We start from the raw sequence: 15429 nt of genomic DNA on the forward strand, positions 1-15429 counted from the left end.
TACACATGCGTAGCATCTTGGAGTACTGTGTACTACTGTGTGACAATAAAGTAGTACAGAAAAATATGCATTACAGCATACTAAAACAAGACTACAGTGAAGTAAAACAGTTCTAGGGAGTGCTGGCAACAACTCTTAAAGTTAGGATTGCCGAACGCTTTACAGAAATATTTATTGAACTTTTCTGCATCATTATTAACAATTTTTTACCATCTCCATCTACTAATAGGCCCATACCATTAGGATTTCTTTTGTTCCTGGTCTACTTAAAAATTCCTCCTTGTTGTCCTGGGCCCTTCCAACCATGAATTTTTCCCTGGTGTCTTTTAACTTCCCTTATCAATTTTCTGAACTTCATAACTTCTGATTTATATTGATTGCTGTCATCTTCTCCTTTTCTTTGTTATATATTACATTTTTATTTCTAATTGCTTCCTTCAATTCCCATCTTAACCAGAATGGGCTTTTACACAAAGTTCTTATTTGTGATTGTGGCTTTTTTGGCTATCTGATAAACTCCTCTTAAACAGCTTCGAACTTTCATGCATGTTTGCGTGTCTAAATTTTTCCTCCCAATCAATTTAACTTGTAATTTCCCTTACTTTTAGGGAATTAGCTATTTTATCTTTTTAATCTATTTTGTCTTTGCATTCAGTGGTTCATCTTCTTTTCTCTGCAGTTCCAGGACTTGGGCGTTCCCTTGGCTTTCTTCCCAAAATGCCTCGGTTAAGAATGGTCCACATTTTCCTCTGGTACCTAATTTATGGACATCCTTTAAATGGGCAGCAACAGAAAGCATGCTGTGATGGTGATAAAAGAGGCAGTCCACAGGGCCTGGACACAAACACAGCTGTACCTGAAACCCATCCAGGTGCATCAGGAGATGATGATGATGAGGCTGCACCAGAAACAACATGCGTGGCGAATCATGAAGTCCCTGCACAGGAGTCTGAAGTGGATCTGTGTAATGAGACAGGTAAGAAGTGGCTCCTCATCAGATCAGGACTGTGTCTACATGGGGGAGTTCTTGGGGTGGTGGGCAAGGGGGGGGGAATCCTCGCCACTTTTAATGCCAGTTACTCAGTGAGCATGCTCCGAAATGCTCCGAATGTTGTTTCAATTGCTTGTACCACCACCACCTCCTCAAAGCTTACTTAAGGCACTGACCCTCATTAAAGGATTGGTACTGCCATGTTTTAGAGTTTGACTTCAGCTGTGGATGCTGTAGCCATGTTTAAAATGTGGGGCACATATTGGAAATGGAGAACATGTACTTTAGCGAACTCAAAAAAGGAGGTGGTTTGGACCTAAGGCTTTGGATTGTCCCATTATTCAAGGCTGGGCATAAGCCAACAACTCACTGCCTGAGTATAAAGGAATCTTCTTCCTATGCGTAGGTTATTCCATAATTGCCCATGGCGGGGATTAGCGTGCCTTCCTCTGAAGCTTCTGGTACTGGACACTGGGTGGACTGCTGCTTTAAGTCTGTATTGCAGTTCTTATGTTTGTTTACAATTGTAGACCTGGCTTCAGATTTCCAATACTTCACTGGTCCCCAGGTAGGACTAATAATTTTGTTCCATCTGTGATTCTAAACCAGTATCCTTTCTCTAGTGTATGTGGATGATATTTCGTGGATGCGCTACGTCCCTCCTCTCCCAGTACATAGGGAATTTGGGTATGGCTGGGCTCTTGTTAGTGATGTTCTTCTTTGCCTACCTCTCTCCATCTTTGTCCAGATAGTGCAAGTCAGCTACAAGGTACTGTGCTTTTGTTTTGCAGTTCATATCCTGTATGATATAACGTCCAATGTTATTAACAGTACTTTACAAAGCAGCAGACATGCTTAGTCTGTATTATCTGCTCTTAAGACTATATAATCAACTTCAGCTGGTAGTCCATAGAAATTTAACTTTAGTTTTTGCCAGTTTGATTCCGGAAGAAAATAATCAATCCAAGATGAACAGCACTCTAGTACTATTGGTTCGTAGGACAATAATTTGCATGTGACTTACTGAAGACTTCACAGAACCCTGCTTTTGCCTGGTAAAATGAATTAACATGATTAATGATTAGCCACTTTGTATGCACTGGCAGTTCGTAGATTCCAAGGCCAAAAGGAACCATTGTGATTATCGAGCCCAGGGGTCGGCAACCTTCGGCACGCAGCCCATTAGGGTAATCCACTGGCAGACCGCGAGACATTTTGTTTATGTTGACCATCCACAGGAATGGCCCCTCGCAGCTCCCAGTTGGACATGGTTTACCGTTCCTGGCGTACCACAGCTTCCGTTGGCCATGGTTTACCGTTCCTGGCTTACCATAGCTCCCATTGGCTGGGAACGGCAAACCATGGCCACTGGGAGCTGCCGGGGGCCGTGCCTGTGGACGGTCAACGTAAACAAAATGCCTTGCAGCCCACCAGTGGATTACCCTGATGGGCTGCATGCTGAAGGTTGCCAACCCCTGGTCTAGCCTGACCTCCTGTATAACATGTTCCAGAGAACTTCCCCAGACTAATTCCTAGAGATCTTTTACAAAAACATCCAATCTCTATTTAGAAATTGTCAGTGATGAAGAAGCTACCTCCACTATTGGTAAATTTTTCCATGGCTAATTGCCCTCTCTGTTAAAAATGTATGTTTAATTTTGAGTCTGAATTTGTCTAGTTTCAAATTCCAACCAGCTACTGGATCTTGTTGTAACTTTTCTGGCTAGATTGAAGAGCCCACTGTTAAATATTTGTTCCCCATGTAGGTACTTATAGACTGTAAGCAAGTCACCACTTAACCTTCTCTTTCTCAAGTTAAATAGATTGAGCTCCCTGAATCTATCACTATATGGTATGGTTTCTAATCCTGTAATCATTCTCATGGTTCTTCGCTGAATATCCTTCTTGGTGCTGATATTTATTATAAAAAAACCCAAATTCTGAAGGCAATTGTCACACTTAAGTGTGATACTTCGAAGACTAGTTAATCTCTAGTCAGTATTCTGATTAAATTTCAGTCAGTTTTCACATTTTGATAAACTTATTGTAAAATAATTTTTTTTTAGGTGGATGGTCTTGAAGATTTTTTAAACAATCCTCTAAAAAAACATACACTGATCAGATGTCTTCCGAGGTCAGTCCGACAGCAGCTTCTTTATAAGAGGCAAGTACCTGTGGTGGTGGGATATGTCAAACTAAGTGGCTGTGGGGAGGAAGTGGGGTTGTTGATTGTTCTTGCAAGGACTACACTGGGCAAACTCTTTGCCCAGAAGAACTTTATGCTCGAAAAGATGAAAAACACACGAAAAGGTGTGGGAGGAAGAAGACAGCAACATTCAGGTAAAGTGACTGGGGTCTGGGAAGGTTGTCCATTTGTCAGAGAACGAACAAGTTTTTCACATCAATCAGGCCTCCCAGGGGGAAGAATTGCGACAGGTGCTGATCTAATTGGTTCTAGGCTTATTGAGAATATCAGATGGTTCAGGGCATGTGGTCAGTGAAAGAGCAGTGCCAACTGGCTAGCACTCTGGCCTGGACAGTTCACCTCATGGCACTGTCTTCTCTCTTCCCAAAGGAGAACATCCTGATTTGGTAATTAACTCGTCCACCATGATGTGTCAGCAAACAGAGTGGCACAGGAAACTTTAAATCTGGAATTTCCTAAATTTTGGGTGCTTGATTTTACAACCATAATGTTTTTAATGTAAGTTCCTAAATTTTAACAAAAAGCAATTTGAGAGAACAGAAATTTCATCATGTGGGACTGTATCAACCCACCACATGAGTCAGCAGGATTGGAACCTTTAGCTACATAGCACAGACTTCCATTTGAACTAATGGATTGGTGGTTGGACTAGCAGGCTGTTATCCTCTGTGAACCAGCCAGCAGAGGAGGATGAGACAGAGACAGACTTTGCCAGTGGGTGTCATAACAGTTTCCTACACAGCAGAGGAATGCTGAGACGTGGGAATTTGGGTTCTGTTCTAAATTCTTGAGATTAACCACTAATGGTTACGAGTCTTTTCCCCATCTCTGTCCCAAACCAGCCTATCTGCTTGTATCATACCCAGCCGGTCCCTCTGCTTGTCACCCTCTGCATTCTAGTCAGGCAGCTTCCTCTTTCTCTTCCATGCTTCCTGGGTACCAGCCTGGGAAGTATTGGGAGCACAGCAGAGACACTCTTCCCGCTCTCTGTTCTGGTGCTTGGAACCGTAGCAGTCCCCATTACCGTAGCAGTCGCCATGCGCTTGGAGGAGCAATTGCAGGGAATGTACTTCTTGGCTCCTGCAGACCTGAGTAGGAGCATGCTCAGGGCAGATGAAATCTTCAGAGATTTTTAACTGCCAGCCTCAAATAAATCTCTACCATGCATATGCAAAGTGTGGTGGGTTTTTTTCAGAGGCTTATAACTTGCCAAATTTGGGTGGGTATTCTTGGAAACACCAAAAAGCACCTTTCTGATCCCAGCAGCCCCTTCTGAGAAATTTAAAGTTCATGCTTCAACATTTGGAGACACTAGAGTGTTATATGACTACTTAATATGTCTGTTAAAATATGTTATTGCTCGTGCCTGTTTTTACAGTTTAGTGTAAATTAGTGACATGTATCACATGTTTAATTTATCATGAATTCAAAATGTAACACGTCCAACTATGTTGCAGGAGATACATCTTTTCAGTGGTGGAAAACCTGCAGAGGTTATGTTGCATGGGGCTGCTACAGTTCGGCCCAACTGAGAAATTCCAAGATAAAGATCAGGTAATTTATTTAAAATTTGAATATTACTCTACTTTTTGTTCTGATGACGATGATGATAAAATAAGAGTTCTTAAATTTGCGATGAGCTTAAATATTTGGCTCTGGGCTAAAATGCAACTGTGCAATTTTTAGTGAAATATTGGAAGTTTCATGGATAATTTCTGACCATTATTCTGGGACAAGACTTCACAGACATTGAGCCAGATTCCTACAAACTATATACAGTGATGATCCAGAAGTCTCCAGAATGTCAGCACCCTGTCTGGGACTTACCAGGCTGTGATGGGTTGGATTACAGAAACCCCCTTTGGGACTGCCACCTGATGTGCTGAGACTACCCCGAGCCTGTTTCCCTTGGCAGCTTGGGACTTCAGTGCCCTGCCTGGTTTGAGCCAGACACACTAGCCTGCTGCAAACCCAGACCCAGGTCTGAACCACGTCCCCTAAAAGCTGCAGGCTTAACTGAAAACAGCTTAAGAAGTGTTCCTGTCTCCAGCACTCAGATGCCCAGCTCCCAATGGGGTCCAAACCCTAAATAAATCCGTTTTACCCTGTATTAAGCTTATCCAGGGTAAACTCATCAATTGTTCACTCTCTATACCACTGATAGAGAGAGATGCACAGCTGTTTGCCCCCACAGATATTAATACATACTCTGGGTTAATTAGTAAAAAGTGATTTTATTAAATACAAAAAGTAAGATTTAAGTGGTTCCAAATACTAACAGACAGAACAAAGTGAATTAGCAAGTAAAATAAAACAAAACATGCAAGTCTAAACCTAATACAGTAAGAAAGTGATTACAGATGAAATCTCACCCTCAGAGATGCTCCAGTAAGCTTCTTTTACAGACTAGCCTCCTTCTAGTCTGGGTCCAGCAATCGCTCACACCCCCGTGGTTACTGTCCTTTGTTCCAGTTTCTTTCAGGTAGCCTTTCGGGGTGGAGAGGCTATCTCTTGAGCCAGCTGAAGACAAAATGGAGGAGTCTCCCAGAGCCTTAAATAGATTTTCTCTACATGCATACAAATAGGATGAATATATTCAGTAGAACATAACCTTTGCAGAGATATGTTACATGGCATATGTAACATAAAACATATTCCAGTTATGTCATATTTACATTCATAAGCATATTTCCATAAAGCATCATGGGGTGCAATGTCACACTGCCTTAACGTGTTTGCCTCCATTACTGGGAACTTGGGTGCCATGTAAATCCTGCATTGGGAGATGTGGCTTTTTGAAAACATAACTGTGAAAGGTGTCCCTTTGGGATTAAAAACACTTATACAATCATTCATTACTGAATTAAAGACAATAGTTCTTGCATACACAGTGGACTACATAATCAGAGTAGAACAAACCAGTAAGACGAATTCCAGGCATAAATAGTTTACTTCAGTAAAATTCTGACTTGAGCAGGTGATATATTCTACCACAACACAGTTGATAACAATCTCTGAAATTGTATTCCTGATCCTAGCCATTGGGTGATGATAGATTGTCTCTCTGTAGAACCCAGAATAGGTTCCCTAATCACAGAGTAAAGTGCCATCACTGGGCAAGATGACAACAATGTGCAAAGTGGTTGTTGCCAGTATGGGCCACTTGGAATAGATGAAGCTGTGTGTCCTGCTAAAATAGCCATTTCAGCAATTTTACTTACAGGTGTGAAACCTTGTGTATTTCACAGGTATTCGTCTATACGAAGAGAAATGCAGTGATTGTTGATACTACTATCTGTGACCCTCACTATAACCTGGCTCAAAGCAGTCGCCCATTTGAGAGACGTTTGTATGTTTTGAACACTATGCAGGACGTAGAAAACTTTTGGTTTGATTTGCAGTGTGTCTGCCTTAATACTCCATTAGGTATGGTATGATCCAGCATTCTCTGTCATTTCCACCTTCATCCTTTATATCCTTTGCTTCTCACACCTTCCCTTGCACTTTGCCATGAAGTAAGGCAGATTCGGTCTTGTCACCTTTAACTTACTGTCTCTGAAACCCTATGGGCAAGTATCTGACTGTTCTGCAGCTTATTATCTAAGCTTTTGAAATATTAACCTTCTTGATTGATTTTTGTGATTGGCACTATTTGGGGTGTGTGTAATCTGAAACTGACTGGAAATCTCCAAATAAGGGCAAGGGTTAAGGTGCAGCATGGAGCACAATCAACAGTACAGGGCATGTTGCACTCCTGGCTTCTGCCCTTGGGGACCAGAAAACTTTAGGACTTGGTGTTTGTCCATCTCATGCTACAGAGCTGAGAGCCAAGAATGAGACTCATGCAGGTTAATACCTTCAGAGCAGAGGTACAAGGCAAATTATTCACCCCCACCCCCTTACAGGGCCTAGTTCGGTCCTTGCCAAGCAAGCTAAAAAATACTTGTTGCCAACATGTTTTTATCATGATTTCCCTGACTAGCATGGGCAGAGATCTTTTTTCTGAGAACCATGTTGCTAAACCTTCCATTAGATACTCTGACATAGCCCATAAGTACAGGTTCATCGAAGTAATAAGTATTACAGTTGTAAGTGGTTACAGTATTTTTGCAATCGGGGAGTGTCTTTTTGGTGGTGGTGGGTTTTTTTAATAAAGGTAGAGTAGTGCACTAGCAATAATTGGTTAAAGAGCAAAAGCTTCTAAAACCAAAAGCAACTTTTTTTGTTTCTGTAACTTGAAAGCAGCCAAGCAGAATGATCCATTTGCAGTTTCATCCTCCTTTTTATATTGAAGCAGTTTTTTTCAGAAGGCATTAGACAACTTTGTGTAATTGAGCCGATGTCCATTTTGGCAGTGCTATAGTTGTGCTGCTGCTCTCAGACTGTGTGCAGTAGTATATGTTTACCAGGCTGTCATAGATATAATGTACATCTGGCTCCCTGTAATATGGGGATTTGTGTACTGTGCCACCAACATAATGCTTTGGAAAGCTGTAGGGTTTTTAACAAATTGTTTGCTTTGAGCCTTGAGGGAAAACAGCAAAACTATGTGTTAGGCTTCAGCTTATACTGAGCCTATGGGTCAGGTGCTCTCCTTCATTCAAGGCCCAGCCTGCTGTTCTGTCAGCACAAAGGGCCAAAACCCAAATGGATCTGGCCAGCTCAGAATTTCCCCCAGTGTGGGGGAGCTCTCAGCTGGTATAGGTCCAGCCTGCACTATTCCTCCAACCCCACCCCAGTGTAGGGGGCACATTGGATAGGAAGATAGCATGGCTGCTTCACATTGAGTTCAAGCAATCCTAAACTGGCTGTCTCTTGAGGATTATTAGCAGTCCATTTTCCAAGGAGCTACTCTAATCTCTGGGGTCTGTGCCCAGAGCATCAGTGTGCAGCATACTTCCTTATGGGTACCACTACCACTCTCCTGTGCTAAGTAGATCTCTATGTTGGAATTTAAGGTCCAGGCCATGAGCCTCACAAGCAACTATGTTATGAAAGCAGCATGTTTGATACCTAAGGAAAGTGGTAGAGGGTGTTTCTGACTCTCTTAGCATTTCTATTTCAGTGAAACATCTGCCCCACTCATTTGCCCAACTGTTTTGCCATGGTGGCAGCAAGCAGCCAGAAGCAGGATTGGGGAGAGACTGGAACATTACTCTTCATACTGATAGTAACCGAAGTACATTTGTGTGTTTAGGAGTCGTCCGCCATCCTCGTGCAAAAAGAAGTAATCTTCAGGGTGAGGAGGCCAGCACCACATTGGATGTGCAGATGGAACAGGAGTCAGCAGTGGATAAGCACAATCTTGAACGAAAGTGTGCAATGGAGGAATACACCTCGTATGTCTCTTTCCAGCTTTCTGTGTCACTGAGTAGATGGATTATTAAGAACAGAACAGTTCATTTTAAGAGTATTATACTGATAGTAAAAAGAAAAGTAGTACTTGTGGCACCTTAGAGACTAACAAATTTATTTGAGCATAAGCTTTCATGAGCTACAGCTCACTTCATCAGATGCAGTCAGTGGAAGTTAGCATCATAATACTTAATCTGGTATGTCTTTCTGTTTTAGAGTCCATCTAACCAATAGGGAAGATAGTTGATCAGTCCTGTGTTTTCAGTTAGCAGACTAGTTTAAAGACCAGGGTGGTGGTTAAGTGACCAGTGAGAAAACTGGGCTCAAATTTCCTCCTGTATCCAACAGCAAGGAGTGTTGTTGAAGGCTTTTGGATGATGATTAAGAAGCACCACTGTGGCAGTGCTAATGTTTGAAGATTCTCTGTGTCCACCCTTTATATAATCCTGTGTAGTGCTTTGCTTCACCATGACTAGACTTTCAAAAACTGCATGGAGACATTTTCCTAATTCAGTCCTTTGATTAGTATGAGCCCATTGTTATGTATGCAGTAATGTCAGTAACTGCACACATGCTGCATTGTGATATATAGGTAGAACACGCATCAGCATTAATGAAAGTCACACTTCAAGCTATATGCTCTTTTAAAATATATACACACAGGTGAAGGGTTAACCTTCTGCTCTGCTGTAATAAAGAAACCCCAGAGTCTGTTATAGATCAGTCAGTGTTTCCAAAAAGTTGAATACTATGGTTGGGTTTTACAAAAGTACCTAAGTTACATGAAGGTCAATGGAATTTTTGCTTTTCAGTCAGGTGTTTTTGTAAATCGCACCCTATGCATTTTAAGTTAGTAGCAGTACTTTTCTGCTGCATTTGGGGAACCTGATACCAGTGAACCGTGTTGCCAGACTGAATTTTTTATTTCCTCTGTCTATCTAGCTCCTTAAGTGGTCCCCATCACAATACTGTCTGATAGCCTATTAAAAATTTATCTCTGCCTAGTTATGACTTGTAATTATGCTTGAGCCGGTTGTGACAGCATAGTTAAGGCTGACGCTTAACAGGAATTTTAAACCTTCAACAAAAAATTCATAAAATAATCTGGTCTAATATTTGAATTTTTCATAGTGGGTAGATGAAAAATGGAGTGATATAAAGAGAATCACGAGTTCTAAAATGACCACTTTTTGACATTTGAACTGGATTGTCTTATCTTTTGTTTTAAGACCTTCTTGCAATAAATCTGAAACTCTCATGCCTTGTGCCATGTATAGCTTCACACGAGCTCATTAATAAGTATCAGTCATGTGAAGTAGTAGTTTTTAATCTCATGATACATAACTTTTTCTTTGTAAATGAAAAACTTGCCAAGATAAATACTGTGTATTTAGGAGTGGCAATATTGATACGCTGTACTGTCACATACTGCCTTCTTCAACATCATATCTGAGTGCCTCCCCATAGTGTATTAAGCAGTGTGAAAAACATCTGTCCTGTTTCTCTCACTCATCCTCTCCCTTAGACTTCTGCAAGGCATTTGACTTGGTACCACATTACATTTTGAATAAAAAAACTAGAAAGATATAAAATTAACATGGCGCACATTAAATGGATTAAAAGCTGGCTAATTGATAGGTCTTAGAATGTAATTGTAAACGGGGGATCATCATGCTGGTATGTTTCTAGTGGGGTCCCACAGGGATTGGCTCTTGGCCCTATGCTATTTACAATTTTTATCAATGACTTGAAAGAAAACACACACTAATCACTGATGAAGTTTGCAAATGACACAAACAATGGGGGGGAGGGGGGGTCGGTAAATGATGAAGATGATAAAACTGATACAGAGCAATTTGGATCACTTGGTAATCTGTGTGCAAGCAAACAATATGCATTTTAATATGGTTAAATGAAAATGTATACATCTCAGAAAAAAAGAATGCAGGGCCATACGTACAGGATGAGGGACACTATTCTGGGAAGTAGTGAATCTGAAAAGATCTGGCTATCGTGGTGGATAATCAGCTAAATATGAGCTCCCAGTGTGACACTGTGGACAAAAGGGCTAATGCGATCCTTGGATGCATAAATTGGAATCTTGAGTAGGACCAGAGAGATTATTTTATCTGTGTTTTTGACACTGGGGCGTCAACAGCTGGAATGCTGTGTCCAGTTCTGGAGTCCACAATTCAGGAAGGGTGTTGCTAAATTGGAGACAGTTAGAGAAGAGACATGAGAATAATTAAAGGGTGAGAAACCATGTCTTTTAGTTCCATGAGTCTATTACTATATCTATTTAGCTTAAGAAAGAGAAGGTTAAGGGGTGACTTCATTACAGTTGATAAGTACCTACATAGGGAACAAATATTTGATGATGGACTCTTCACCCTACCTGACAAAGGTATAACAAGATTGAGTGGCTGGAAGTTTGTTAGACTAATTCAGACTGAAAGTAAAGCATAAACTTTTAGCAGTGAGGGAGATTAACTATTGGAACAATTGACAAAGTAGATTCTCCATCACTGGCAACTTTTTAATCAAGATTAGATTTCTAAAAGATATGTTATAGTTCAAAGAGGAATTAGGCCAGAGAACTTCCCTGACTTGTATTGTGCAGGAGGTCAGAGCAGAGTGAGCCTTTCTGGTCTTATACACTCTGAACTGTGTGTTTAGTGTAGTGTTTTGATTTTTTGGTAGAGTGTTGTGTTTGTTTTAGTGCAGATGCTGCTTTGTGTTAGAGAAAGCAAGTTGAAGAACTACATCTTTCACTTGGAGCAGAAGATGGTGAGGTCTTTAATTCCCGTGGGAGCTCATGCCCCCCAAAAAGTTCTGTCTCCTGCACACCCTCTTAGGGAAACCTCCATCACCCTTGACTCAAAGTGAGACCCATTAAATTCCTCTGTAAACCTAAACGAAAGTTCCTTGCACTGGGAGCCAGGAGCCTATGAGTTCAAATCTCAGCTCTAATGACTGATGTCTTTATTTCCATGCATCTCATCACCTTTACTATTGACCACGTCCATGAGCCTGAAATTCAGAAGGTAATCAAGTGTGAGCCACTGCCAGCTCCATTTTACAGATAAAGCTGTGTTCTTTTAGGCCTTTGTGCTATCTCAATTAAAAATTCTGTTAGCTGAATTCTAACATCAGTTTCATCTTGGCAAACTTTATCTCCAGTTGGGTGGCACAGATGTTAGTAAGAGCAGAATTATGTCCTGCAGTTTAATCTAAGTTAACAGTTCTGCAGTCTCTTTGGTTGCAGTTTCTAATATTCAGTTCTTTTCTCTAAAATTGAAAAGTCAGTTCCCTGGATCCTGAGTACCTAAGCTGAGTAGAAAAGCTGACATTGTTGCCAACTTTTTGGTGTGAGCAATGGAGTGTGCGCCTTTTCCTGCAGTTTTGCACCAACTCACTAGCTGTTGAGGTGTACACAAAGTCGTCTAGCAAATGTCTTGTCAGCTATTCTTACAAGTCTGTTACTATGTATTTTGTTTCTTTTCCTCAGAGGAAGTCGAGAGGTGGTGGATGATGGATGCATTCCCGGGGATGGGATGGGAGCTGGGGGTCTGGATTCCAGCTTTTATGGACATTTAAAACGCAATTGGATATGGACAAGCTATATCATTAATAAAACTAGGAAGGTAAGGATTTTTAAATGGATTTATTATATAGCAATGGCTTGACTTTATTTAAACTTTTAACTTCTAGTATTTTTAAGAGTTGTTGAAATATTAATAGAAATGTTTGCTACTCTAGTTGTGTGCATTCCCAAGGACACATATCCTTGTAAGGTTTTCCCTTACATCTTTATAAAAACATGAAAGGTAGCAGATGGCAAATGAATAGTTACCCTGGTGAATTTTGATATTCAGTGGATGGAAAATTTGTCTGAATTGTGAAATGCAGTCTGAGTTATGGTTCCCTTCAGTACATGTGCTTTACTGAGATTTGCTTTAACGGCATATTCGGCCAAAGGAGAATTCACTACCCAAACACATAATTAATATGAAGGTAAAAGGTTGCTGAATAGTGCTTTGTACACTTCCAGAACATGGAATTTGGTGGCTGAATATTGAAACCTCCAAAAAGCATTAAATGCATACAACAAACATTAGAAAATCTGTCAGTACAGGATAATGCCTCCCATGCCATTCTCCCATCTGACCTTAACTCTGCCCCCTGTGAGTGCAGCCCTCCGGAGTCCCTGGGGGATATCACAGTACTGTACAGCTCTTTTAAGATATGAAGGTTAGGGAAGAAAAGAACAGTGTTCCAGGGGTAGGGGAGGAGGAGTGTAAAGTGTTCAAAAGCCTCTGATCCCTTGCTGAGACTCTTTTCTCAGTTATGTCTGTCAGCCCACCACATATACTGCCCGTATTAATGGTGCAGCATAGAGGGTCCATGGAAGTGTGCAAATAAGAGTACAGATTTGGAGTTGTAGTGGCCACACAGAAAATGGAAGATATTGTTGGGAATGGCTAAAGTTCTGCTTTATTGCTATTTCCATGGGGTTAGAGATATGGTTAGGTGGAGTGGTGGGGTGGATGGAGTGCATTTTTCTGGTTTTCTAATGTTTGTGTTTTGTTTTGTGTGTATTTCCTGCTTCTTGGAAATTCATATGGCGTGTAGAGCACTTTGAAAAGCAGTTTTATAGAGAAATTGCTGCTAAGTCTTAACTATGATACAGCCTTAGAGCACTCCCACCATAAATTCCTTAAATTCTTAGTTCCTCTCTACTTTTCCTCCACAAATTTTTACTTGACAGAATTAGTATGAAGTTCAGAACTTCCACCAATGGTGGTGGTTTCAGTACAACTTTAGAAATGTTTTTAAACTATCCATATATTTAGTGGTGAGTACGTTACTAGTTCAACCTTGACTCATGCCAGGAGGCTTTCTACTGCTTATATTAAAAATCTCTTTCTGAAAACTGTCCACAACACATTCTTCTCTCAGAAATATCTTGAATTTATTAATATTAGAGTGTGTACTCCTTGGTGTTTACATCTTGTCTTGGTGGATGTTTTGTTGCTTTTAGGAAAGTGCCGTTCCTGAAAATGGACTTACAGTGAGACTCCAGACTTTCTTAACAAAACACCCCCTTCCACTCAGTACTGGAGGTAACATAATGGTGCATATAAAATATGTAATTGCATTAGAACTATGATCCTCTTTCTCAAACCCATAGTGATGATGTGAGTTCTTCACACCCCTCCCATAATATGAGCTATTCTAGGTCATTACTGAAACAGTGAAAAACTTTGTTTCCTGTTTCTGGATGAGTGTGACAGTATTTGGTCATTTGTACTTCATCCTGGAGAGTCTAAGGCCTGGTCAACACTGGGGGGGGGATCGATCTAAGATACACAACTTCAGCTACAAGAATAGTGTAGCTGAAGTTGACGTATCTTAGATTGACTTAGAATCACTTACTTCGCGTCCTCGCGGCGCGGGATCGACGGCCGCCGCTCCCCCGTCGACTCTGCTTCCACCTCTTGACGTGGTGGAGTTCCGGAGTCGACGGCAGAGCGATAGGGGATCGATTTATTGCGTCTACACTAGACGCAATAAATCGATCCCCGATAGATCGATCACTACCCAATCCAGCAGGTAGTGTAGACGTGGCCTCAGAAGCACATCTTGCAGAAAGGCCAGACAGACACACATTCTACATGACTGACAAGCCAGAAGCTTTTTCAGATCTTTCTACTGTAGCCATAATTGTATCAGGCATCTTATATTTCCCACTGTGATGTAGAATATAAAACAATTTTCACATTTTCATACTTTCCCAAAACATCAGTCTTTTTTGGCTGAATTTTTTCCTTATTGAGGTGCCTCTGCTTAGTTTAAAGAATATTGCTTTTTTGTTTTAAACCAAAGTTAGAAGTTTTTGAAAATGTATTATTAAAGAAACAAAAAGAAAAGGAGTACTTGTGGCACCTTAGAGATTAACAAATTTATTTGAGCATAAGCTTTCGTGAGCTACAGCTCACTTCATCGGATGCTGTAGCTCACAAAAGCTTATGCTCAAATAAATTTGTTAATCTCTAAGGTGCCACAAGTACTCCTTTTCTTTTTGCAAATACAGACTAACATGGCTGCTACTCTGAAACCTGTAAGTATGAACAGTAGACTCTTTAGTCAGTCTATAGACAAGTTGTAAAATGCAATTAGCAAGCTTTTAAAAATGATGAATTTTGATGAAAATGATGGGGCCTGATGAATTTAAATATTCAAAACTTTAAAACCTGCCCAAGTCCCAAGTTTTCATCATACTTGTCTTGTTTTGTAGAGCTCATTGAAATGTATAAACTGCAAGCCATGTTTGAAGAGAATCTGTGTAGCCTGGGTGTTTTTATGATTAACTTTTTAAAGTGGAAGTGGAATCTTTTTATTTAACACTAACTTGAGATAAGATGGCTCACTTGCTGACTTCAAAAATGAGTAACTTTGAAACTATCAAACCATTTTCTTCAAATTTGGTTTGATTTTAATTCCCAATAAGTTGGAAGAAATTGAATGCAATAGAGCTACAGTAATATTAAGATTGCGTAGTAAAGCACCACAGTAAGGAAATGTGAAACCTAAAGTTGAATGTAAAACTTTAACTGCCCTCTTGATTTACGTGTCCATCGCATTGCAGTCTTCAACTACATGATCATATGTTTCCTTAGGGATACGGATATCTAAACCTGGGGAAAATCCTATTGTTACGTTGTCTTTGAGAAATAATACATGATTACATGACTACGCTGATAATGCAGATACACGAGGGGACAGAGTTTGGGTGGTATATTCTGATGTAACTTCGTATTTCGACTTTTGATGGCTTAACATTGCATTGCATATTTTGCTATAAAATTCCACTGAT

The 15429-nt window shown here is 40.5% G+C and overlaps 1 protein-coding gene across 2 annotated transcripts in view; it reads left to right on the top strand.

Moving 5' to 3' along the window:
• The window catches only part of GTF3C1 (general transcription factor IIIC subunit 1), an 85874-nt gene that overhangs the window by 41026 nt on the left and 29419 nt on the right, over positions 1-15429 (top strand). For both annotated transcript variants that reach the window (XM_037910887.2, XM_037910888.2), the window contains 8 exons: positions 680-976; positions 1615-1760; positions 3058-3155; positions 4655-4751; positions 6446-6623; positions 8395-8536; positions 12061-12196; positions 13594-13675. In XM_037910887.2, the coding sequence (XP_037766815.1) occupies positions 680-976; positions 1615-1760; positions 3058-3155; positions 4655-4751; positions 6446-6623; positions 8395-8536; positions 12061-12196; positions 13594-13675 (1176 nt within the window). The remainder of the gene's footprint in view (positions 1-679; positions 977-1614; positions 1761-3057; positions 3156-4654; positions 4752-6445; positions 6624-8394; positions 8537-12060; positions 12197-13593; positions 13676-15429) is intronic.

Source organism: Chelonia mydas, chromosome 10, assembly GCF_015237465.2.
Source record: "Chelonia mydas isolate rCheMyd1 chromosome 10, rCheMyd1.pri.v2, whole genome shotgun sequence".
NCBI lineage: Eukaryota > Metazoa > Chordata > Testudines > Cheloniidae > Chelonia > Chelonia mydas.